The sequence below is a fragment of the Eurosta solidaginis genome, chromosome 2, assembly GCF_040869045.1.
Source record: "Eurosta solidaginis isolate ZX-2024a chromosome 2, ASM4086904v1, whole genome shotgun sequence".
Classification (NCBI taxonomy): domain Eukaryota; kingdom Metazoa; phylum Arthropoda; class Insecta; order Diptera; family Tephritidae; genus Eurosta; species Eurosta solidaginis.
This window is the reverse complement of record NC_090320.1, coordinates 279,067,745-279,095,581: the sequence shown is the minus strand read 5'-3', so window position 1 is coordinate 279,095,581 and position 27,837 is coordinate 279,067,745. Positions and strand designations below refer to the sequence as shown.

The 27,837-nt window shown below is 38.3% G+C and overlaps 1 protein-coding gene across 1 annotated transcript; it reads left to right on the top strand.

The window, feature by feature from the left end:
• The first annotated feature begins 654 nt into the window (after window positions 1-654).
• On the top strand, window positions 655-26,208 carry LOC137241020 (retinoid-inducible serine carboxypeptidase-like). Its single transcript, XM_067768164.1, has 5 exons — window positions 655-858; window positions 17,990-18,561; window positions 18,630-18,849; window positions 25,588-25,773; window positions 25,838-26,208. Exons 1-5 carry the CDS (start codon window positions 804-806, stop codon window positions 26,131-26,133), a joined length of 1,329 nt encoding a protein of 442 aa, XP_067624265.1. The 5' UTR covers window positions 655-803; the 3' UTR covers window positions 26,134-26,208.
• Window positions 26,209-27,837: the final 1,629 nt, after the last annotated feature.

The following is a 27,837-nucleotide window of genomic DNA, read 5'->3' as shown; positions in this document are numbered from 1 at the left end:
ACACTGATGATTTTGATATATGGAAGTCTATATCTATCTCGATTCCTTTATACCTGTACAACCAACCGTTATCCAATCAAAGTTAATATACTCTGTGTGCAAAGCACGCTGAGTATAAAAACGACGCCTCGCTTCGTCCTTCGTGCTTCCGGTATGGCGATGATGTCAGTTGTTGCCTTCACGAGGACATCAATCAGCCTGAAAATTTTTTTCGGACTGTGATATTTTGTATCAGTTTATGGACTGAAAAATTGAAATAAACGGGTTTTAGCCCTACACATTGTTTATAGAGCTTTGTCAGTTTACAAAATAGATTGAATAATGATTGGAACGTACTGATTATTTCAGTCTCGCCCCGAATAGACAGAATACCGCGGTTATTTCGAAATTTATACCCTGTTTAATTTATGAAATATATACTTTTAAACTTTATCAAACAAATCAGACAAGTTTGCGTATTTCATTTGCTATTTGATAAAGAACAATCTACAAATACAGTATTGCATTTTTATATTAAACATAGAATATTCCCCTACTCAAATATACAACACCCTATCATATAACATTTGCTGTTGCCGCTGATTAAACGGTATGTAGCTATTTATAAATGTGCGCCTAACATTTTGCCAATAAAAGTCACAACCAGTTCAATAATTGCCTCAGAAAGTATTTGCGACACTTTCTCGCAATAACTCTGCTCAACTTCAAATGTGGTAACAAAAAAAAAAAACGATAAAAACAATTGTGCGTACTCAATTCAGTAATTCTAGTATTCACTTTTGTTTTCTGTTTAATTAATAAAAATGCGGGTCGACATTATCTGCATTTTATTGGTTATATGTGTCACAGTCACTACAGGTAAATGGAAAAACAATAACAAAAAAAGTACAAATTAAACAATTTATGTGTGACCATGTGCATGACATTCAAACGCTTCACATATCAGTTTTTTTTTGGAATCTTCAAAATAAAGTTTTTTTTAGGTCTCATCATGTGCAACTCCAAAACTGATTTCGCAGTTTTAGTGAAAAAATAATTTCTTAAGTTTTTCTACTTTATCTATAATTCTACAGTTTGAACGGAAATTTTCTCTCGGTATTTTTAGAGTCTATGGCGCGCATAGTCGTGGTCAAAGTAAAATAGGTTTTAATTTCACTTGCAGCTTTTTGACAGATATCTCATAGGAAATTATTTCAAAAAGCTGTAACTAAATTTAAGTAGAACCCATATTATTTTGACTATGACTATGCGCCCATTTATCTACATGTAAATTTTATACCGATTATCCCTATCAAAACAAGAGCTATCCTCCCACAAAATCTGTCGAGCGTATTTATTGGAAGCACATCGTTTTATAGATTTATATACCACCAACACTGTTATTCACTTATATCTTATGAGTATAAGTTCCTTCCGTTAAATTTTTTGTATAGAGTGACGCGGGCCGTGGGTTTACTCAATATTTGGCCTTTTATCTATAAGCACCAAAGCAATTAGAAAACTTTTTTTCGAAAAAGGGTTTTGTTGTTTTTACGTGCTACTTATAGCGTTTTCTTTTCTGGCTAAAATGTTACGCTTTTTGTACGCCGCGCAAGGGTTGTTGTTCTATTCTAAAAAACAGGCAACGCATTTACGGGGTATTTCGTTCTTTTGTGAAAATTGAAATTGTGAGAAACAGCTGTTAAAGATAAACAATGTATTTCTTCAGTTTCTTAGTAGTTTTTTTTGAGTCATAAGCAACCTTTTCATAGGCCGGGTCACATATACTCTGTTAATATGAGTGAATATGGTGAATTGCAATGTTCTTTGTATGCACTATAAATGTTGAAAATTTTCTGGGGTAGGAGTAACTCTATTAAGGCTTTACCATTTACTTAGGCAACAATTTATTTCAGAAAAGAAAACGCTATTAGACTAAGCGCGTGAGCTCTTTACCTAGTTGTGGACAAAAGAAAAGGCTTATACATATAACTTAATCAATGTTAATCTAAATTTATTACGTTTGTAGATTAAATGAAAAAATTTATAATGCGATTTATAATAGTTGGAAAAAAGTAATTAGGAAATGTCAAAGAAATTTAAAACCAGGATGTTATCTTTGAATTAATATGTTTCGGTGGAATTAAGTTTCAATCGATTTAATATCCGTATGGCATTATAATCATCGTCATTAATAGGCGCTTAATTGCCTAAACGATTTGGCCGTTGTGTAACAAGTCACCCCAATTATCCCAGTATCGCGCTTACTAATTTCAATTTGTAGAACCAAGAGAGAACAAGGGCTTCTTCACCTTCTTTCGTTCTTTGTCAATGCGTCTTCGTCCATTTGCCATAACATGATCTAGGAAGCATCACTTTCCCATCTGCAGATGCTGAGTATATCGAGCCCTTCCCGCAATTTAAGTGTAACCAACAAAAATACAGATATTAGTTTTTTGCTGAAAACCGATAGTTCTGCATGATTTAAATCATCTCACAAATTTTTGTAATAGAGAATAGTACCTTTATCAAGCTAAATCAAAAAGAAATTTTAGTGTAAGTGAATTTTGAGGTTTGTTTACTTTTTTTGTGACCGCAAATTGCTACTTACCTCAAAAGTGCTTCTCTGTGGTATCTTACGAGTAATGTTTATTTTCACTTTTATCGTGTATATTTATATTGTTCGCAAAAGCACTTGTTGCAATTATACTGTATATGCATGAATTAAGCAACCATTTTGCAAAAAGAAAAAAATATGGATAAAAAAGAAAATATATATTTTAGTTTGGTACAAATCATTTCTGCTTAAGTTCGTGAAATCCAATAAAATTGTTTTATTATTTTAATGTGGAGTTTTTACAAAATAAGGTGTATATTATCTTTAAAATATAATAACAAAACTGTGTTTTTATACCAATGAACGATCAAAAATAACTCACTGGTGCCATATAGCGATACTGAGTCTGAAAAGACACATTCTGGGGAATTAGAAAACGAGATATGCGTTGGAACAAGAGGGTACAAGAAGAAACGAAAACTTCCTAAAAGACTTCGGGGTAAAAAACGAAAGCTGTATGAAGTTAAACCAAATCCCTGCGTAGGTAAAAAGTGTGGAAATAAGTGTTGTGAAAAGCTTAGTGAGCTGAAAACACTTAATATTTCCCAAAACACGTTAATATGTGTAAGAGAAAAACATAACTCTTCAAATACCTCTTGCCTGACCAAAAAAAGACCTTCTCCCCATAATAAGTCTGACGAAATAAATGTGGCTCTTTTGAAATCATTCATTGAACACCTACCAGCAGTTCCTTCCCACTATTGTAGGATCAAAAGTACTAAGTTATATCTTCCATAGTACTTTCGAAACGTGCCAACTTTGTATAGGTATTACACGCATCACTTGATAAATACAAATCAGGAACAAGCTAAGTTATCCCTAAGAGTTTTTCGTACCATTTTCAAAAATGAATACCATATAGGCTTCCATTTGCCAAAAAAGGACAAATGCATTATTTGTGAAAAGTATAAGAATTCGGACATAGAAGCACAAAACCTTTTACAACAAACTGAGGAACATAAAATCCATATACGGGACAGAGATAAATCAAAAGAAATTTTCTTAGAAGACCAAAGAAAAAGCAAAGATAATGGGACGTATATCTGCGCCAGCTTCAAACTTCAGAAAGTATTGAAAACACCACACGGAAAAAGCGTAACCCTTTTCTATTCCAGAAAATATGCTTTTTATAATGAAAGCGTTTACGAAAACGGCACAAGAAATGGTTATTGCTTTTTATGTGGTGAATCGGATGGAAAACGTGGATCTAACGAAATTTCCAGTGCAATTTTCCAATACTTAAATATCGTGGATGAAAGGGGGAACTCATTCTGATATAAGTCTATATTGTGATAGTTGTCTTGGGCAGAACAGGAACAGAGCTATGCAAACAATGATAGTATATTTCTTAGAGAAGGCTGCTAACGTAAAACACATTAAATTAACTTACTGTTGCCTGGGCATACCATGATGCCCGTGAACTCCATACATAGCACTATTGAGTATTTTATTCGCGATAGAAATGTTTGGGCTCCAAGTGAATGGTATACAATTATTTCGAACGCAAGAACTTTACCAGAAAATTATACATGTATTTCAATTCATAATTCGGATTTTAAAGATTGGAAAACCTTTTCTCAAGCTTTGCTTCAGCTCCAGTTAAAATATCATTGACGTGTTTGCGTTGCGCTATCTTCGATAAAAATTCCATTGGTTAAACTACACTATGGTTATTTTGACGATAGCAAAAAAAATGTATACGATCTCAGTAAAATTGTGCGGTCAAGACGAAATTCTCTCATACTTAGTAACGGTCCTGTTACCTTGTATGATCACTTCTTACACATTTCATCTTCAAAATGTAAGGGCCTAAAAGCTCTTTACCAAAACAATTTCACTATGAATATATTAGCTTATCCCATACTGGAAAGATAATAGATACATTGCCTGAGACAGACGAAGATGAATTATTTTGTTTACAACAATACTGTTTAATATAATGTGTTCAAATTCGGAATTGTATCAGTTTCCTTTAATTTCAAATGTATATATGTACTAAAAAATTACAATAAATACGCCTTTAATGTGCCCATATGTAATCTGAAAAATATAAATTAATAACTTAAAATTTAAGGTAACCAACAAAATAGTGTTTGGAAAGTGAGCCAACATGACAGCAAAAAAACGTAAGTACAGATAACAAGACTTTCAGTACAGTGTGGTCAAAAACCGAAGTCTTAATTGTAGGCTCAAGAAATATTTTATACACATACCAAATTTTATGATAGTAGCTATTTTTTGTCAGAAGATAATTACAAAAAATCTTCTACTGTAAAATTTACTTTTTGTTGGTTACACTTAAATTGCGGGAAGGGCTCGATATAATTCCACATCTGCATCATCCCTATTACGAAATTATCACAAACTGAAAAATAGCCATCAAATCAGTTTTTATTAAACGGTTTTATTTAGCTTGACTTGACAAGGCTGGCTGATTGGCTGGCCGGCACGAATTTTTTAATTGAAATTTAAGTAACTTCCCGATAAGCTACACGCTTGAAACTTGCCATATAGTTCAGAACCCGATGACAATGCAATAATAAGAAAAACAATCGCCGCTAGGTGGCGCAAGGGTCGATTCAAAAAATTGTATTTGTGGTCTGATTTGGCTCATATTTGGAACACATGATAAATACACGAATAGAAAGCGGCCTATGAAAAAAATCGCCGCTAGGTGACGCAATGATAGAAATATTCAAAGAAATCATATTTGTGTTCGGTCCGATTTGGCTCATATTTGGAACACATAATACATACATGAAAAAATCGCCGCTAGGTGGCGCAAGGATCGAGATGTTAAAAAAATCGTTTTTGTGGTCCGATTTGGCCCATATTTGGAACACATAATACATTCATGAATAGAAAGCGACATATGAAAAAAAATCGCCGCCAGGTGGCGCAAGGATCGAAATGTTAAAAAAAAATCGTATTTGTGGTCCGATTTGGCTCATATTTGGAACAAAGATTACATACAGTCCGGTAAAAGTGACATCAAAATACTTTGTAGTTCGAGGAGGGACAAGCATACGTGGCGCTGATTAGAGTAGTCTTTGGAAGGATATGTATTGAGGACTTAGATTGTAACAGACCATAGTTCTATAGGTGGACGCCATTTAGAGATATAGCCATAAAGGTGGATCAGGGTTGACTCTAGAATGCGTTTGTACGATATGGGTATCAAATGAAAGGCGTTAATGAGTATTTTAAAAGGGAGTAATCCTTAGTTCCATAGGTGGACGCCGTTTCGAGATATCGCCACAAAGGTGGACCAGGGGTGACCCTAGAATTTGTTTGTACAATATGGGTATCAAAAGAAAGGTGTTAATGAGTATTTTAAAAGGGATTAATCCTTAGTTCCATAGGTGGACGCCGTTTCGAGATATCGCCATTAAGGTGGACCAGGGGTGACCCTAGAATTTGTTTGTACATTATGGGCATCAAACGAAAGGTGTTAATGAGTATTTTAAAAGGGAGTGGGCCTTAGTTCTATAGGTGGACGCCGTTTCGAAATATCGCCATAAAGGTGGACCAGGGGTGACTCTAGAATGTGTTTGTACGATATGGGTATCAATTTAAAGGTATTAATGAGGGTTTTAAAAGGGAGTGGTGGTTGTTGAATAGGTGGTCGCATTTTCGAGATATCGCCATAAAGGTGGACCAGGGGTGACCCTAGAATTTGTTTGTACAATATGGGTATCAAAAGAAAGGTGTTAATGAGTATTTTAAAAGGGATTACTCCTTAGTTCCATAGGTGGACGCCGTTTCGAGATATCGCCATAAAGGTGGAGCCGGGGTGACCCTAGAATTTGTTTGTACAATATGGGTATCAAAAGAAAGGTGATAATGAGTATTTTAAAAGGGATTAATCCTTAGTTCCATAGGTGGACGCCGTTTCGAGATATCGCCATTAAGGTGGACCAGGGGTGACCCTAGAATTTGTTTGTACATTATGGGCATCAAACGAAAGGTGTTAATGAGTATTTTAAAAGGGAGTGGGCCTTAGTTCTATAGGTGGACGCCGTTTCGAAATATCGCCATAAAGGTGGACCAGGGGTGACTCTAGAATGTGTTTGTACGATATGGGTATCAATTTAAAGGTATTAATGAGGGTTTTAAAAGGGAGTGGTGGTTGTTGAATAGGTGGTCGCATTTTCGAGATATCGCCATAAAGGTGGACCAGGGGTGACCCTAGAATTTGTTTGTACAATATGGGTATCAAAAGAAAGGTGTTAATGAGTATTTTAAAAGGGATTACTCCTTAGTTCCATAGGTGGACGCCGTTTCGAGATATCGCCATAAAGGTGGAGCCGGGGTGACCCTAGAATTTGTTTGTACAATATGGGTATCAAAAGAAAGGTGCTAATGAGTATTTTAAAAGGGATTAATCCTTAGTTCCATAGGTGGACGCCGTTTCGAGATATCGCCATTAAGGTGGACCAGGGGTGACCCTAGAATTTGTTTGTACATTATGGGCATCAAACGAAAGGTGTTAATGAGTATTTTAAAAGGGAGTGGGCCTTAGTTCTATAGGTGGACGCCGTTTCGAAATATCGCCATAAAGGTGGACCAGGGGTGACTCTAGAATGTGTTTGTACGATATGGGTATCAATTTAAAGGTATTAATGAGGGTTTTAAAAGGGAGTGGTGGTTGTTGAATAGGTGGTCGCATTTTCGAGATATCGCCATAAAGGTGGACCAGGGGTGACCCTAGAATTTGTTTGTACAATATGGGCATCAAACGAAAGGTGTTAATGAGTATTTTTAAAGGTAGTGGGCCTTAGTTCTATAGGTGGACGCCGTTTCGAGATATCGCCATAAAGGTGGACCAGGGGTGACCCTAGAATTTGTTTGTACAATATGGGTATCAAAAGAAAGGTGTTAATGAGTATTTTAAAAGGGATTAATCCTTAGTTCCATAGGTGGACGCCGTTTCGAGATATCGCCATAAAGGTGGAGCAGGGGTGATCCTAGAATTTGTTTGTACAATATGGGTATCAAAAGAAAGGTGTTAATTAGTATTTTGAAAGGGAGTAATCCTTAGTTCCATAGGTGGACGCCGTTTCGAGATATCGCCTTAAAGGTGGGCCAGGGGTGACTCTAGAATTCTTTTGTGCAATATGGGTATCAAACGAAAGGAGTTAATGAGTATTTTAAAAGGGAGTGCACCTTAGTTCTATAGGTGGACGCCTTTTCGGGGTATCGCAATAAAGGTGGACCAGGGGTGACTCTAGAATTTGTTTGTACAATATGGGTATCAAATGAAAGGTGTTAATGAGTATTTTTAAAAGGGAGTGGGCCTTCGTTCTATATGTGTTCGCCTTTTCGAGATATCGCTATAAAGGGGGACCAGGGGTGACTTTAGAATATGTTTGTACGATATGGGTATCACATGAAAGGTGTTAATGAGTATTTTAAAAGGGCGTGGGCTTAGTTATATAGGTGGACGCCTTTTCGAGATATCGCCATAAAGGTGGACCAGGGGTGACTCTAGAATGAGTTTGTACGATATGGGTATCAAATTAAAGGTATTAATGAGAGTTTTAAAAGGGAGTGGTGGTAGTTGTATATGTGAAGGCGTTTTCCAGATATCGACCAAAATGTGGACCAGGGTGACCCAGAACATCACCTGTTGGATACCGCTAATTTATTTATATATGTACTACCTGCCAAGATTTTAAATTTTAAGGGTTTTTATTTCGCCCTGCAGAACTTTTTCATTTTCTTTTACTTAATATGGTAGGTGTCACAACCATTTTATAAAGTTTTTTGTAAAGTTATATTTCGCGTCAATAAAACAATCCAATTACCTTACCATATTTCATCCCTTTTTTCGTATTTGGTATAGAATTATGGCATTTTTTTCATTTTTCGTAATTCTCGATATCGAAATAGTGGGCGTGGTCATAGTCGGATTTCGTTCATTTTTCATATCAAGATAAAGTGAGTTCAAGTAAGCACGTGGACTAAGTTCATTAAAGATATGTCGATTTTTGCTCAAGTTATCGTGTTAACGGCCATGCGGAAGGACAGACGGACGACTGTGTATAAAAACTGTGCGTGGCATCAACCGATTTCGCCCATTTTCACAGAAAATAGTTAGCGTCATAAAATCTATGCCCCTACCAAATTTCAAAAGGATTGGTTAATTTTTGTTCTACTTATGGCGTTAAAAGTATCCTAGACAAATTAAATGAAAAAGGGCGGAGCCACGCCCATTTTGAAATTTTCTTTTATTTTTGTATTTTGTTGCACCATATCATTACTGGAGTTGAATGTTGACATAATTTACTTATATACTGTAAAGATATTGAATTTTTTGTTAAAATTTTACTTAAAAAAAAATTTTTTTTTTAATGGGCGTGGTCCTTCTCCGATTTTGCTAATTTTTACTAAGCGTACATATAGTAATAGCAGTAACGTTCCTGCCAAATTTCATCATGATATCTTCTACGACTGCCAAATTACAGCTTGCAAAACTTTTAAATTATCTTCTTTTAAAAGTGGGCGGTGCCACACCCATTGTCCAAAATTTTACTAATTGTCTATTCTGCGTCATAAGTTCAACTCATCTACCAAGTTTTTTCGCTTTATCTGTATTTTGTAATGAATTATCGCACTTTTTCGGTTTTTCGAAATTTTCGATATCGAAAAAGTGGGCGTGGTTATAGTCCGATATCGTTCATTTTAAATAGCGATCTGAGATGAGTGCTCAGGAACCTACATACCAAATTTCATCAAGATACCTCAAAATTTACTCAAGTTATCGTGTTAACGGACGGACGGACGGACGGACATGGCTCAATCAAATTTTTTTTCGATCCTGATTATTTTGATATATGGAAGTCTATATCTATCTCGATTCCTTTATATATGTACAACCAACCGTTATCCAATCAAACTTAATATACTCTGTGAGCTCTGCTTAACTGAGTATAAAAAAAATTTGTAAGTTAAACGGTTTTATTGAAATCAATACTTACATGAAGTAATAATAATACTAAAATCTAGAAAATAATTAGGTAGGTCCTAAGTACTAGTCATCACACTCCTCATCAATCTAGGGCGTTGATCAGACAATTAAATAAAACCGTTGGACGCGTCAAATTTCTATTGATAGTCATATATAAGACCAACTTAACCTTAATCAGGTTATGCTACGCCTCACATTTTTAGAAATTTCCTGCGCCCAACACTTTTATTTAATTGTCTGATCAACATCCTAGATTGATGAGGAGTGTGATGACTAGTACCTTAGACCTACCTAATTCTCCCCCAGCGGGTTGGGGGGTCAGAATATACCCCCGGTAGGTATGCCTGTCGTAAGAGGCGACTAAAATACCAGATTCAAGGGGCTGTGTAGCGCAACTCTTTCAGGTTGCCAGCGCCATATATAGCTTCTCCAAACCCAATTGTCAACCTCACCTACCCGCGGCGAATCCTGTTTCACTAACAGACGATGCTCTGGCGACCCTAAGCCCCCATTGAACTTGGGGTGGGGAGGGAGGGATGGACTGAAGGTTTAATGTGGCCATATAAACCGGATCTGTATCCGGCAAAGGACCATCACATCGATAACACTCCCCAAAGCCTTGGGGTAGAAACATTATCGATACAACAACAACAACAACCTACCTAATTACTTTCTAGCTTTTAGTATTATTATTACTTCATGTAAGTATTGTTTTCAATAAAACCGTTTAACTTAAAATTTTTTTTTAAATTATTTTTTTATTATTGTCTATTGATAACGCTGGTTTACAGCCAAAATGCACCAGAGACGCCATTATGAAATTCCTATGTAAAATCACCTCTGATTTCAAAAATCAAGGTTATTTTTAATTCTATGAACGTTTTTGAGATATTTACGAATAACGGTTTTTCAAAAAAAAAAAAAAAAAAATTGGGTCCACTTAATCATATAAATCTCAAGAACGACTTGAGCAATTCCAACCGGGTTGAAGCTTTTAAACGGTAATAATAAAAAGGTAATTTGCTACAAACTGTGCATTAGAGATATACGCCGCCGATAAACGCCGCCGCCGCCGATTACGGTCGTTTTTCGCACGCCGCCAAAAAAATCAGCGCGGCGGCGGCGGCATCCGGCGCGTTACTATATTTTCTACTCGTTTAAGACTGTTTATGCCATTTATTTTCATGTCGAAAATTGGTCGGATATGGTCGAAAGTGGTATCAACGGATGCGCATAACTGCCAGTTATAAGAAACTAATTGCGAAATTTAACTCGTTCTAAATGTTCAAAAGTTATTTACAAAAACAGGCGTTTTCGATGTCTGCTTAACACGGACTTTCCATCCCCCAATTCGCCAAGTTATTAAAACAAAACACTGAAAGAAAGTTATATAATAAATTTATATGCTCACTTTGCATATTTTTTTTCAAAAAATTAATAATAAACAATGCATTAAAATAAAATGACCCAAGGCGTTTCAAATTGTTTTCAAATTATCCTCAAGTTGTAAAACAACAAGTAAGGAAGGTTAACTTCGGTTGTAACCGAACATTACATACTCAGTTGAGAGCTATGGTGACAACATAAGGGAAAATAACCATGTAGGAAAATGAACCGAGGGAAACACTGGAATGTGAAAATGAAAGGCATTAAAGAGTATTTTATGAAGGAATGGCCATAGTTCTATAGGTGGACGCCATTTAGGGATATCGCCATAAAGGTGGATCAGGGTTGACTCTAGAATACGTTTGTACGATATGGGTATCAAATGAAAGGTGTTAATGAGTATTTTAAAAGGGAGTAATCCTTAGTTCCATAGGTGGACGCCGTTTCGAGATATCGCCATAAAGGTGGGCCAGGGGTGACCCTAGAATTTGTTTGTACAATATGGGTATCAAAAGAAAGGCGTTAATGAGTATTTTAAAAGGAAGTAATCCTTAGTTCCTAGGTGGACGCCGTTTCAAGATATCGCCATAAGGGTGGACCAGGGGTGACCCTAGAATTTGTTTGTACAATATGGGTATCAAAAGAAAGGTGCTAATGAGTATTTTAAAAGGGAGTGATGCTTAGTTCCACAGGTGGACGCCGTATCGAGATATCGCCATAAAGGTGGACCAGGTGTGACCCTAGAATTTGTTTGTACAATATGGGTATCAAAAGAAAGGTGTTAATGAGTATTTTAAAAGGGAGTGATGCTTAGTTCCACAGGTGGACGCCGTTTCGAGATATCGCCATAAAGGTGGACCAGGTGTGACCCTAGAATTTGTTTGTACAATATGGGTATCAAAAGAAAGGTGTTAATGAGTATTTTAAAAGGGAGTGATGCTTAGTTCCACAAGTGGACGCCGTTTCGAGATATCGCCATAAAGGTGGACCAGGTGTGACCCTAGAATTTTCTTGTACGATATGGGTATCAAATTAAAGGTATTAATGAGGGTTTTAAAAGCGAGTGGTGGTAGTTGTATAGGTGGTCGCCTTTTCGAGATATCGCCATAAAGGTGGACCAGGGGTGACTCTAGAATGCGTTTGTACGATATGGGTATCAAATGAAAGGTGTTAATGAGTATTTTACAAGGGAGTAATCCTTAGTTCCATAGGTGGACGCCGTTTCGAGATATCGCCATAAAGGTGGACCAGGGGTGACCCTAGAATTTGTTTGTACAATATGGGTATCAAAAGAAAGGTGTTAATGAGTATTTTAAAAGGGAGTGATGCTTAGTTCCACAGGTGGACGCCGTTTCGAGATATCGCCATAAAGGTGGACCAGGTGTGACCCTAGAATTTGTTTGTACGATATGGGTATCAAATTAAAGGTATTAAGGAGGGTTTTAAAAGGGAGTGGTGGTAGTTGTATAGGTGGTCGCATTTTCGAGATATTGCCATAAAGGTGGCTAGATTTGTTTGTACAATATGGGTATCAAAAGAAAGTTGTTAATGAGTATTTTAAAAGGGAGAGATGCTTAGTTCCACAGGTGGACGCCGTTTCGAGATATCGCCATAAAGGTGGACAAGGTGTGACCCTAGAATTTTTTTGTACGATATGGGTATCACATTAAAGGTATTAATGAGGGTTTTAAAAGGGAGTGGTGGTAGTTGTATAGGTGGTCGCCTTTTCGAGATATCGCCTTAAAGGTGGACCAGGGGTGACTCTAGAATGCGTTTGTACGATATGGGTATCAAATGAAAGGTGTTAATGCGTATTTTAGAAGGGAGTAATCCTTAGTTCCATAGGTGGACGCCGTTTCGAGATATCGCCATAAAGGTGGACCAGGGGTGACCCTAGAATTTGTTTGTACAATATGGGTATCAAAAGAAAGGTGTTAATGAGTATTTTAAAAGGGAGTGATGCTTAGTTCCACAGGTGGACGCCGTTTCGAGATATCGCCATAAAGGTGGACCAGGTGTGACCCTAGAATTTGTTTGTACGATATGGGTATCAAATTAAAGGTATTAAGGAGGGTTTTAAAAGGGAGTGGTGATAGTTGTATAGGTGGTCGCATTTTCGAGATATTGCCATAAAGGTGGCTAGATTTGTTTGTACAATATGGGTATCAAAAGAAAGTTGTTAATGAGTGTTTTAAAAGGGAGAGATGCTTAGTTCCACAGGTGGACGCCGTTTCGAGATATCGCCATAAAAGTGGACCAGGGGTGACCCTAGAATTTGTTTGTACAATATGGGTATCAAAAGAAAGGTGTTAATGAGTATTTTAAAAGGGAGTGATGCTTAGTTCCACAGGTGGACGCCGTTTCGAGATATCGACATAAAGGTGGACCAGGTGTAACCCTAGAATTTGTTTGTACGATATGGGTATCAAATTAAAGGTATTAATGAGGGTTTTAAAAGGGAGTGGTGGTAGTTGTATAGGTTGTCGCCTTTTCGAGATATCGCCATAAAGGTGGACCAGGGGTGATTCTAGAATGCGTTTGTACGATATGGGTATCAAATGAAAGGTGTTAATGAGTATTTTAAAAGGGAGTAATCCTTAGTTCCATAGGTGGACACAGTTTCGAGATATCGCCATAAATGTGGACCAGGGGTGACCCTAGAATTTGTTTGTACAATATGGGTATCAAAAGAAAGGTGTTAATGAGTATTTTAAAAGCGAGTAATCCTTAGTTCCATAGGTGAACGCCGTTTCGAGATATCGCCATAAAGGTGGACCAGGGGTGACCCTAGAATTTGTTTGTACAATATGGGCATCAAACGAAAGGTGTTAATGAGTATTTTAAAAGGGAGTGGGCCTTAGTTCTATAGGTGGACGCCGTTTCCAAATATCGCCATAAAGGTGGACCAGTGGTGACTCTAGAATGTGTTTGTACGATATGGGTATCAAATTAAAGGTATCAATGAGAGTTTTAAAAGGGAGTGGTGGTAGTTGTATATGTGAAGGCGTTTTCCAGATATCGACCAAAATGTGGACCAGGGTGACCCAGGACATCATCTGTTGGATACCTCTAATCTTTGTATATATATAATACCTGCCAAGATTTTAAGGGTTTTTTATTTTGCCCTGCAGAACTTTTTCATTTTCTTCTACTTAATATGGTAGGCGTCACAACCATTTTACAAAGTTTTTTCTAAAGTTATATTTCGCGTCAATAAACCAATCCAATTACCTCACCATGTTTCATCCCTTTTTTCGTATTTGGTATAGAATTATGGCATTTTTTTCATTTTTCGTAATTTTCGATATCGAAAAAGTGGGCGTGGTCGTTGTCGGATTTCGTTCATTTTTCATACCAAGATAAAGTGAGTTCAAGTAAGTACGTGAACTAAGTTTATTAAAGATATGTCGATTTTTGCTCAAGTTATCGTGTTAACGGCCATGCGGAAGGACAGACGGACGACTGTGTATAAAAACTGGGCGTGGCATCAACCGATTTCGCCCGTTTTCACAGAAAACAGTTAGCATCATAAAATCTATGCCCCTACCAAATTTCAAAAGGATTGGTTAATTTTTGTTCGACAAATGGCGTTAAAAGGATCCTAGACTAATTAAATGAAAAAGGGCGGAGCCACGCCCATTTTGAAATTTTCTTTTATTTTTGTATTTTGTTGCACCATATCATTACTGGAGTTGAATGTTGACATAATTTACTTATATACTGTAAAGATATAAAATTTTTTGTTAAAATTTTACTTAAAAAAATTTTTTTTTTAAAAGTGGGCGTGGTCCTTCTCCGATTTTGCTAATTTTTATTAGGCGTACATATAGTAATAGGAGTAACGTCCCTGCCAAATTTCATCATGATATCTTCAACGACTGACAAATTACAGCTTGCAAAATTTTTAAATTACCTTCTTTTAAAAGTGGGCGGTGCCACGCCCATTGTCCAAAATTTTACTAGTTTTCTATTCTGTGTCATAAATTCAACTCATCCACCAAGTTTCGTCGCTTTATCTGTCTTTGGTAATGAATTATCGCACTTTTTCGGTTTTTCGAAATTTTCGATATCGAAAAAGTGGGCGTGCTTATAGTCCGATTTCGTTCATTTTAAATAGCGATCTGAGATGAGTGCTCAGGAACCTACATACCACATTTCATCAAGATACCTCAAAATTTACTCAAGTTATCGTGTTAACGGACGGACGGACGGACGGACGGACGGACATGGCTCAATCAAATTTTTTTTCGATCCTGATTATTTTGATATATGGAAGTCTATATCTATCTCGATTCCTTTATATATGTACAACCAACCGTTATCCAATCAAACTTAATATACTCTGTGAGCTCTGCTCAACTGAGTATAAAAACCAAAATACCCAAAAAAGATACCGATTTTTTTTTAAATATTATATTGCGATTGGCTGAAAGAATAATCGAAATCAGTGATGCAAAATCCTTTAGCAGGTTCTAGGGGCATAAACAGTCCATTGAAATGATTTCTACCTCATACTTAAGTTGAGGCTATATGTATGTATGAGAAGGGTTTGAAAAATCGCTTGGGCTTACATTCAAACATCTGTTGTTTATTTGCGAAATTATACAATAGCGTCTGAAATTTTAATTTTGATTTTCACACTTCATCCTTCAACACCCAAGTCACCCGGTTTGACATTTCCTAAAGTTGGCGGTCGTATCCAAAACTAGTCCTTTGGAGTGAATTACATTGATTATAGCCTATCAACCAAGTTTAAATATCAACTACACGTTACGGCTCCTTTTACAAATGTGAATACGTAGGCACATATATTTACCAGGTGAGGCTTTGTCCTTCGCAAGAACACTCAAAGTGGTGAAGCAAAATCTTTCCGAAGACAGTCGAACTAATGACCGTGTGTGCTACTACCCTAACGTAGTGAATATTCGAAACTGAAGCTACGCGGTCTGAAAACTGAAGCTACGCGGTCATCCATAATGAGCTGTTATATCATAAGGCCGGAAAACAGCAGTAAACATTTTCAACTTAAAATCGGTCGACTCTCATTCTAAAATATCGTTTTGATTTAAGGAAGACTATTGAAATCAATGTTGTGAACACAAACGTCTGCAAACTTTGGTCTACATTTTAAAAATTTTATCCAGGGTCCTTGTAGAATTTTCATCATGCAGATGAGCCGAGAATTATACGATTTTCACCCATTACGCAATGACTTCCACTTAGATTGCTTATGATTTCGAAGGCGGCATCCTTGGCCGAATAGTCACTCCGTAACGTTTCATGGCGTTTCTCTGGTGTAGCTCGGCAGCATAGCGCGACAAAAGCATCCGTGGAAGTCTTCGGGGCTACACCTAGAGCTTCTAGGAAAGTGAAGTCGACGAAGGTATGAGTTCGAAGTCGCAGTCCTATAGCTTCTGTACTGGCATATGGTGTGAGGGTCAGGAGGCGTGGTAGAGACTGGTTATAGGGATTGCTACTGTTCGTACATCGGGAATTGTAGCTCTTAAAAACAGCCGAAAACACTGGAGGCGCCCTGTGCTACGAGAGTCATGAGTATTAATAGACCATTAATAGCAACTGTAAGTCGCCTTTGTGCGTGACCGCCAAGGAGCCACAAATGATTTAAAGAAATTGTGTTCGCGACGATTATTAGGAGTTAACCCTAGGCGAAACTACGCTTTGCACGAGATATGCAGACAAAAGTGTGGCTATTTTATGTATCTCTATTTCATTTCAGCAGACGCAGCAGTACCAATTCCAAACATCGGGGTTAGGTTCGAAGCCTCTCTGGAGTAAGTGAACGAGGGACAATCCCTCCGCAACGAGCTACTCCTGAAAATTTTTGAAAGGCCTGCGAGATCTTGAGGCAAAAACCCCGGATCTTTCCGAAATGGCCAACACGTTGATTTCCTTAAATACATACACACAAAACCTTTCCTAAATATTATTTTTTTAAATAGAAAAATCAAGCTTTTTAAAGTAAGAACACCGGCGTACGCCGACGTCCCGCCTACGCCGCCGCCGCCGGTATATAACAGAGCCTACGCCGCCGCCGCCGATAAAGCGATCGGCGTAAACCTCTACTGTGCATACAACACTTTTTGCTAGGCCCTGCATATTCAAAGATAACGAACAATTATTACGGATTTTTTTTAAATTTTTTTTGTAAAAATATAAAAAAATGTGTACTTTGCGAGGAAGGATCTCGAAAACTTTTTATTTTTTTGCAGATTTGTTTTTTTCTCTCTAAGCTCTGTTTTATTACAAAAAAAAATAAGCTTCCATTCAACAAAATCGATGGACTAATACAAAAGTTATAAGCATTCAAGTAAATATATCCATTTAATACTTACGTACCCTACTGGTACATCTGTGTTAATATTCGCTAACTAACTGATATACGAAGACTAACACATATGTACCAGTAGGGTACTTAAGTATTAAATGGATATATTTACTTCAATGTTTATAACTTTTGTATTAGTCCATCGATTTTGTTCAATGAAAGCTTTTTTTTTTTGTAATAAAACAGAGCATAGAGAGAAAAAAACAAATCTGCAAAAAAATAAAAAGTTTTCGAGATCCTTCCTCGCAAAGTACACATTTTTTTATATTTTTACAAAAAGATGGAAAAATCCGTAATGATTGTTCGTATCTTTGAATCTGCAGGGACTAGCAAAAAGTGTTGTATGCGCAGTTTATAGAAAATTGTATTGCCTTTTAAAAGCTTCAAACCGTTTTGGAATTGCTCAATTCGTTCTTGATTAAGTGGACCCAATTTTTTTTTTTTTTTTGAATGCGTTATTCGTAAATATCTCAAAAACATTACCATAGAATTAAAAATAACCTTGATTTTCGAAATCAGGGGGTGATTTTTCCTAGGAATTTCATAATGGCGTCTCTGGTGCAGAAAAAAATTGGAATTTGGGATCCAGTGTAATTTAAAACAAAACCCGTTAGAAATGAAAATATTTAATTTCTGCTGCCCTTGCCTTAATTTGCATTTCGAACAACTTCTCTCGTGATCTTCAATTCAGCTAAATCCGGATATGGACCTGGCGAACAGGATTGGGGTTTTTTTGATGTGCGCAAAGGTGCGCATATGTTCTATTGGCTTTATTATACCACAGCTAATGTGACGAGCTATACACAACGTCCACTGGCGATTTGGTTGCAAGGTGGACCAGGAGCATCCGCTACAGGATATGGAAATTTCGAAGAATTGGGACCACTCGATTTATATGGCCTAAAGCGTAACCATTCTTGGGTGCAGGAGATGAATGTTCTATTTATTGATAATCCTGTTGGTAGTGGTTTCAGTTATGTTGATAATCTCTTACATCTTACTAAGAATAATAATGAAATAGCATTGGATTTAGTAAGTTTCATGAAAGGTTTCTACCAGCTACATCCTGAATTCGAAACAGTGCCTTTGCATATATTCTGTGAAAGTTATGGTGGTAAAATGGCACCCGAATTCGCATTGGAATTATATAATGCGATTCAACGTGGTGATTTGCGTAGCAATTTTAAATCCGTTGCATTGGGAGATCCATGGACATCGCCAATTGATTCTGTATTGGCATGGGCGCCGCTGCTGTTACAAATGGTATATTAAACTAATTTTACTAGTTTGTAATTATAAATCACCTTTTCATGTATTTTTTTTTCGTCTAGGGTATTGTGGATCAGGATGGTTTTGAGAAAATCGCTGCCTCAGCTGCAAAAACTGAAGAATTGATTAAAGAAGGAAAATGGATGCAGGCGACTAATCAATGGGGTGCGACGGAAACTATCATAGCGATTGAATCAAAAGGTGTTGACTTTTATAATATTGAAAGACCAACAAAAGGCGATAGATTTTCTCAGCTATTGCTAAGATCTAGCAACATACAGCGTAAGTAGAGAACGAATAAAGACGATTTAATTCATGATTTTGAAATAGTTCCTCGATGATCTTCATGTTGAAATTATCCGAATATTACAGAAACAATCCTGAAATGTTTCGGGATAATTTTCGCTAAATTCATCTCGCAATGGGCTCTTAATTATCTAATACTGCCAACGAAATGATCCTTAAACAAATAATTATACTTGTCGCGTTTTACCTCCGTGGATATTTGGGCCGAGCTTTTTTCTTATACTCAGTGTGCTTTGCACACAGAGTATATTAGCTTTGATTGGATAACGGTTGGTTGTACAGGTATAAAGATCGAAATAGATATAGACTTCCATATATCAAAATCATCAGTATCGAAAAAAAAATTTGATTGAGCCATGCCCGTCCGTCCGTCCGTTAACACGATAACTTGAGTAAATGTTGAGATACCAGATTTCGAACACCAGCTCATCTGGACCCGGAATAGATTGGTATTGAAAGTGAGCGAAATCGGATGATAACCACGCCCACTTTTGATATATTGTTACGAATATTAGCAACACTAAGGGGTACTGCCATCTCTAGGCCGTTGCTAAGCAGTGACGTGAATTCACATCAATAATTCAATCATTATGTATCTACATAAACGAATCAGTAATTGCGTCTACACATATGTACGTATACGAGCAGCGGAGAAGCAATGCACAAACACATGCATATATCTGGGATACTCCTGAAAATATGCAATGAGAGAAGCTATAAAATCGTGCAGTTGTAGTTACAGCTGAGAAATTTGAGAGCTGATGGCAACTAGTAGATTCTGGAAATGGAAGCGCCTAGAAGATGCGAACGTTGAAATCAGAGAGTATAAAAGGCGGCAAATGTAGAGGCGCCAAAATTCAGTTTGATTTGAACTATCAAGCAGTTATTGATTAAGCACGCAATCTGTCGGGCAATAGTAGAGTTTCATTTGAGCTATCAATCAGTTTGGTTGTTAAGCAAGCTAGGTGCAAAGTATAAGTGTTATTGTGAAGTACTTTAATAAAGGCCATTTTTCCATTATTCAATATTGGAGTTATTTATTCAACAGTTTAGTGATTCGAACTTAGCAGAAGGGCAAATAAGAGGATTTGCAAGTAAATTCGTTACAATTGGTGTCAGAAGAGGAATTGTTGAATAAATTCCAGAGGACAACAAAGACATGGCAAAGTTCAGTGAATTGAAGATGCAGCAACTGAAGAAGGAGTTGGAGAGCCGTGTATTGAATACAAACGGCATTAAACTCGAACTTCAGGCACGACTACGAGAGGCAATGGAAGCGGAAGGAATTAACGTGGAAGAGTATGTCTTTCATCTTGATGTCGACGAGACAACAACAAAAATTGAAGAGAAAAACGAAACATCGCAGACAGTTACGAGCACAGACTTGAACATGATATTGGCTGCAATAACTGCTCAAACATCGACAGTAACATCCAAGATAGAAGCACAAGAAACGCGTATTTCACAAATTTCGACACATATTACATCTAAGATTGAAGCACAATTGGATGAACAGAAAACATACATGGCGTCACAAATTGCAAAACGATTAAAAGAGCAAGAGGCACGCAAAACATTACAGCTCGAAGCACAGGAAGAGCCTATCTCAACGAAGCTGGAGGCACAGGAAACAAAAGTCTCATCGCAGCTGGAGGCTTTTAGTGAACGACAAGATAAAATGGAGGCCGAAATGGATGCTTTGAAAGATCGTATACAGGAGTTGCAACTAAATCGCCCAGCAGTTTCAACGAGTAATCCAAAGGTAAAAACACCATCTTTTTACGGTTCTGTTCCTTTCCAGATCTTTAAGCTACAATTTGAGAAGACCGCGACAGTGAACAACTGGAATACTAAAGATAGAGTTGCTGCACTCTTCGTAGCATTGAAAGGACCAGCTGCCGAAATCTTACAGACTATTCCAGAGTACGAACGGAACAGCTATGAACCATTGATGGCCGCTGTCGAGAGACGTTATGGAAGCGAGAATAGAAAACAGATATTCCAAATTGAATTGCAAAACCGTCACCAAAGAGCGAATGAGACTTTGCAAGAGTTTGCTTCAGATATTGAAAGATTGGCTCATCTTGCAAATGCGGACGCACCCGTGGAATACACTGAAAGGGTAAAAATCCAGAGCTTCATAAATGGCATACGAGATGTGGAAACGGAGCAGGCTACATATGCGAATCCAAAACTAACATTTTCTGAAACGGTATCCCACGCACTGACTCAGGAAACAGCGTCACTTTTGAGTAAGCCCGCATATTAAGCTCATCGCGTGGAAGTAGAAAGGCCAGAGTGGGTAGGGCCGTAAACGCAAAGCTTGAGGAGATGAGCAAGAGCGAGTAAGATGTAAAGAACGAAAACTTGCCCCAGCTATTGAATGTCCTGTGATATCTGTGTCGCAAATTGGAAGAAAATCGAGCAGTCTTGCCGTCGAAGGAAAGCTGGATGGCAAGGAGCGTGCACTGACTGTAGATACGGGCGCATCTCATTCCTTGATTCGATCCGATTTAGTCAACAGGAGAGTATAACCGTTACCTGGAGCAAGGTTGCGTACGGTCACAGGCGAGTATAACCAAGTTCAGGGAGAAGTGATATGTGAAGTCTTGATTGGAAAGGTCACGGTTCTACACAAATTCGTTGTGGCGAAGATCGTTGAAGAAGTCATATTGGGAGTGGACTTCTTGGTTGACCATGACATAAAGATCGATATGCAGAGAAGGGTGATGCATTATGAGAACCAGGATATACCACTTAACTTCAAGTTGGAGAAATGGTTCAGTAGTAATCGAGTAATGGTGGAGAAGACTCGACAAAGGCCACGAAAGTCAAAAGAAAAGGTTGATGAATCGAATGGACCAAATAAAGCGAAATTAAAAGTACCTGCGAGAAAAAGACCGGCATTGACAAACCCTAATGGACGCACTAAAACGACTGATAGAATTTTTCAGAAAGAATGTAAGGGTGGTTTCAAGCCAGCGCGCACTACTGTTGTGAAACGTCCAGACGATAATGATGATGCAAAGTCAATCCGTCAAGTGCAAGCTCTGCGAAGAAGTTCATTGGCCAAACAACAGAGTGTGAGGGAACGATCAAGAATAATGAGTAGTAAGATGAAACGCAGGTGGGATTTAAGGGGTTGTGTAGCGCAATATATAGCTTCTCCAACCCAATTGTCAACCTCACCTTCGAGCGGCGAATCCCGTTTCACTAACAGACGAGGCTCTGGCGACCCCAAGCTCCTCATGGAACTTGGGGGTGGGGAGGGAGGGATGGCCTGAAGGTTTAATGTGGCCATATAAATCGTTCCCGAGATGGTCGGGCCAGCACCTTAATGGTGCTGTGTTACCGGAGCATATCGGATCTATGTACTGTTATACAACTCTCACCGGCGGAAAGGTGTTTCATCCAAGATTTGGTGCAGTTGGGAAGGCCCGTACAAAGTTGTGAAGAAGATCAGTGATACCATCTACCGCATACAAACCACTGGGAAACCATGGAGTAGAAGAGTGGTACATCTGGAGATGCGGCGTTTAGATCGAGAGATTTGTCTGATCGGGACTAAGGGGTACTGCCATCTCTAGGCCGATGCTAAGCAGTGACGTGAATTCACATCAATAATTCATCATTATGTATCTACATAAACGAATCAATAATTGCGTCTACACATATGTACGTATACGAGCAGCGGAGAAGCAATGCACAAACACATGCATATATCTGAGATACTCCTGAAAGTATGCAATGAGAGAAACTATAAAATCGTGCAATAGTAGTTATAGCTGAGAAATTTGAGAGCTGATGGCAACTAGTAGATTCTGGAAATGGAAGCGCCTAGAAGATGCGAACGTTGAAATCAGAGAGTACAAAAGGCAGCAAATGTAGAGGCGCTAAAATTCAGTTTGATTTGAGCTATCAAGCAGTTATTGATTAAGCACGCAATCTGTCGGACAATAGTAGAGTTTCATTTGAGCTATCAATCAGTTTGGTCGTTAAGCAAGCTAGTTGCAAAGTATAAGTGTTATTGTGAAGTACTTTAATAAAGGATATTTTCCATTATTCAATATTTGAGTTATTTATTCAACAGTTCAGTGATTCGAACTTAGCAGAAGGGCAAATAAAAGGATTTGCAAGTAAATTCGTTACAATATATAAAATTTTGGAAAACACAAAAAACCTGATTATTTAGTAAATAAAACACCTAGAATGTAGAAATTTGACATGTGAACTGATATTGAAACACTTGAAAAAAATTTTTTTTAAATGGCGTGGCACCGCCGACTTGTGATAAAATCAATTTTACAAATATTATTAATCGTAAAACAAAAATCGTTAAACCTATCGTAACAAAATTCGGCAGAGAGGTTGCCTTTACTATAAGGAATGCTTTGAAGAAAAAATTTACGAAATCGGTTAAGGACAACGCCCACTTTTATTAAAAGGATTTTTAAAAGGGTCGTGGACGAATAAAATAAGCTGCATCCTTGCAAAAAAAGCTTTATTTGATATAATGGTATTTCGTTTCTCAAGTGGATTTATAACAATAAATAGGAAAACCTTCAAATTTAAAAAATGGGCGTGGCACAGCCCCTTTTATGACTAAGCAATTTTCTATGTTTCGGGAGCCATAACTCGAAGAAATATGAACGGATCGTAATAAAATTGGGTACACAAATTTTCCCTATAGTAAAAAATATTATATAGTAAAAATAATATATAGTAAAAATGGACGGGATCGGTTAAAGACCACGCCCACTTTTATATAAAACAAGTTTAAAAGGGTCGTATACTAGAATAATAAGCTACAACTTAGCAAAAAATAGGTTTGAATCAGTGATATTTCACTTATCAAGTTTTATTGTAAAGGAAATGGGGAGACATTTTTTTTTTTTAACGGGCGATACCACGTGTTATGTAAGAAAAGTAATTTATCTGAAATGGAATGTGCAATTGAAGTTTACGCTAAGTATATAATGTTCGGTTACACCCGAACTTAGCCTTCCTTACTAGTTTTAATATGCGACGTGCTGCCACCTAGCTAGGAGCAACATTTTTTCAAAATATTTGATATTACTTCGCCTGGGACTTGAACACCGGACCTTTAGTGTGATAGACACAACTATAGTGGTAAACGGCCAAAAACATTCTCGAAGCCAACTCCAAATCAACCCTGCAGTTATTCCGAAAGTATTTCCGTAATGATCTCAAAACCGTTCCAAAATACTTATTACCACAAAGATTTCAGCAATAACAAGTAGTCCCGAAAATATAATAAAACTGTACCGAAACTCTCCACTACTCAGAAATCGTTCGGGATATAATCCTTTGAACAATCCCGAAGTAGTCAGAAAAAATTCTAATATACTCCAGAAAGAGCCCATTTGGGGGCTTTTCGGCTTTTCGAAATTGTTCAGGCCTCGATCTGTGTTACCCATACATCAAAGAGACTGTACCAATTTTAAAAAGTTTGCCTGGAATAGCCAAAGGAAACTTTCACATTTATAATATTAATGAGATACATACACATTGCTTACAAAGCAATTGGCCAGCCGATTGCATGCTACGCGTCCCCTATATGGTCGCCAAGCTTAAAAACTACTCACTGGAAGAAGCTACAGACCTGCCAAAATACTGCTCTCAGAACCGCCTTGGGCTGTCTTCTTATGTCCCCAGAACACCATCTACATAATGAGGCGAGAATACTCCCCATCAGGGAGAGATGTGAGATGCCAACCAAACAGAAACCTGGGCATCTCAACAGACATCTGATTGATGAGCCAACACCGCCTAGGGGTTTAAGGAGTCATCTCTGTAAGCATTATGAGGAAATACGGTACCTGAGAACTCAGTCGTATGAAGCAAAAAAAATATACAGCTTCTCCAAACCCAATTGTCAACCTCACCTATCCGCGGCGAATCCTGTTTCACTTACAGACGAGGCTATGGCGACCCCAAACTCCTCATGGAACTTGGGGTGGGGAGGGAGGGATGACCTGAAGGTTTAATGTAGCCACATAAATCGTTCCCTAGATGGTCTGGCTAGCACCTTAATGGTACTGTGTTACCGGAGCGTACCGGATCTGCATCCGGCAAAGGACCATCACATCGATAACACTCCCCAAAGCCTTCGGGGAGCAACCTTATCGCTACATTAACAACAACAATAACAAGAAAAAACACAAGCAGGTCTTCGGTGAACTCCACAAACAGGCGTCAGACCTTTACCAGTACTCAAAGAACAGTACCCAAGACTAGCGGAAGAGGTATGCACTCTCCCCAGGGAAACGCGAGTCACTCTTGCTCAACTTCGATCTGGATACTGTAACAGGTTAAACTCTTACCTATCCAGAATCAACCCTGACATACAAAATATATGCCCCGCTTGCAATGTGCCCCCACATGACACCCAACCATCTCTAAAATTCCTCTCATTATGGTCCGCCCCTGTTGAAACAGCAAGTTTCCTTGGACTCCCGTAGAAGATATTGATGACAGTTAGTGATCGGTCGCACCTATTGGATGGGGCGAAGCACTGCTACAACAACACATCTAGCTGACTCTTACACTCGAAATGCGAGGATAGAGAGATCTAATGATTCGTTATGTTTTTGTTATTTAATCAACAACATGGCAGCGATCTTCCACTTATCAGTGTATTGAGCATACAACTCAGTTTGACCCGATGTTAAATTTCTTTATTTTTTTTTCTAGAATTCATGTATCGTACTATGGTGCAATATGATGTTGATGAGGACCGTGATCAAATATTGGATGATTTGATGCGTGGCCCAGTTACAAGAGCTTTAAATGTTACGTCAGGAAAAAGGTGGGGATCACAAAGTAGTATAACATTCACACGATTACAAGGAGACTTCATGAAGCCGGTGGTACATATTGGTAACAGCGTACACATTTTTGCATTGACAAATTTATACATATATTCTCAAACGCTTTCGTATAGTTGAGAAATTGCTGAATTACACTAATTTAAAAGTTGGCGTATACTCGGGACAATTAGATTTGATTTGTGCCACTCCTGGTACGGTTAATTGGGTTAATAAGATGCAATGGTCATACAAATCTGAATACACAGCTGCACCACGTATTGCTATTAATGTGAATCGAGTTTTAGAGGGATATGAAAGGAGCGCAGGCAACTTTACCATGCTTTGGATAAATCGAGCCGGACATATGGTCCCAGAAGATAATCCTGCTGGGATGAGTTATATTCTTAGAAAGTATACAAATTTTGGTTAAGACGAGATGTAAAATAAAGAAATACTAAAAAGAATATAAATTTATTCAAAATAAAAACAAATAACAAATTTAAAACCTCCTTGATTCCTATATGGGATTGCGTTGTTGTAACAAAAAGAGTACTTACAGAGGGTTTCGGGTGGTATTATGGGAGTAAAAGTCTCAACTGAAAAGGAGATGTTGTTGTTGTAGCAATAAGGACACTCCCCGAAGGCCTTGGGGGTGTTATCGATGTTGATGGTCCTTTGCCGGATGCAGATCAGGTACTTTCCGGTACCAAGCCCGACCATCTCGGGAACGATTTGGTATGATCACATGCGACCTTCTAGTCCATAACGCCCTCCCACCCCCTAGATCCATGATGAGTTTAGGGTCGCCAGAGTCTCGGCTGTTAATGAAACAGGATTCGACACAGATAGGTGAGGTCCACAATTGGGTTGGAGAAGTCATATATTGCGTTGGCTACCCCTTGAAAGGGTTGCGCTACAAAACCCCTTGAATCTTTTGGGTGTTATAACGCGTCTTACGACAGGCATAAACCCAGCGGGTTAGGGGGTCCGAATATACCCGCGGTAGGTATGCCTGTCGTAAGAGACGACTAACATACCAGATTCAAGGGGCTGTGTAGCGCAACCCTTCAGGTTGCCAGCGCAATATATAGCTTCTCCAAACCTAATTGTCAACCTCACCTATCCGCGGCGAATCCTGTTTCACTAACAGACGAGGCTCCGCCGACCCTAAGCTCCTCATGGAACTTGGGGGTGGGGAGGGAGGGGATGGCCTGAAGGTTTAATGTGGCCACATAAATCGTTCCCGAGATGGTCGGGCTAGCACCTTAATGGTGCTGTGGTACCGGAGCGTACCGGATCTGTGTCCAGCAAAGGACCATCATATCGATAACACTCCACAAAGCCTTCGGGGAGTAACCTTATCGCTAAAAAAACAACAACGACAGGCATACCTACCGCGGGTATATAATATAACCCCCTAACCCGCTTCGCCTCAATCTGTGCTATTACTCACAAGTTGTCCTCGATATCCTCTAACGGGGAGTTCTAGTATACTTGCAACTTCAATAGGGTTGGACCAAAGAGACACGAGTGTTCGAAGTGTTGGTTCCGCATTGCAGTTGAAAAGATGTTTGGCGTTATGTGGAGACACATTACATGTAGGACATACATTGCGTATGTCGGATTTTATACTGGATAGGTAAGAGTTTAACGTATTGAAGAATGCGGAACGAAATTATGCTAGCGGGACGCACATCTCCCTCGGAAGTCTGCTTACCTTTATTGCAAGTTTCGGGATTTGGACACTGAGAACGGGGTTCCTCGGGCATTTATCGGCATACGACTTTGCCGACTTTTTGTTGATGGGACTATGCTTGTTTTGTTCAAACGACTGAGCTCTTGTGTTCTGTTAGAAAGCCCAGGTTTCTGCGTATTTAACAGAAACTGTTTGTTCAGCATTTCGTTTTTTGCCTCACTGCGTTGATTATATTCTCCCAGTCTGTTTCTTTTAAGTTTGGCGAACTTATCGGAGACTCGTAGCGCACAAGGGGCTGACTAATTGCTTTATAAGTAGCTGTGGGCGTTTCTTTGTCTTTGCCTTAAGTTGTTGTAGCGATGAAGGCGCTTCTAGGTTTTGGGGAGTCTATTCGAATGTTGATGGTCCTTTGACGGATATAGATCCGATATATTCCGG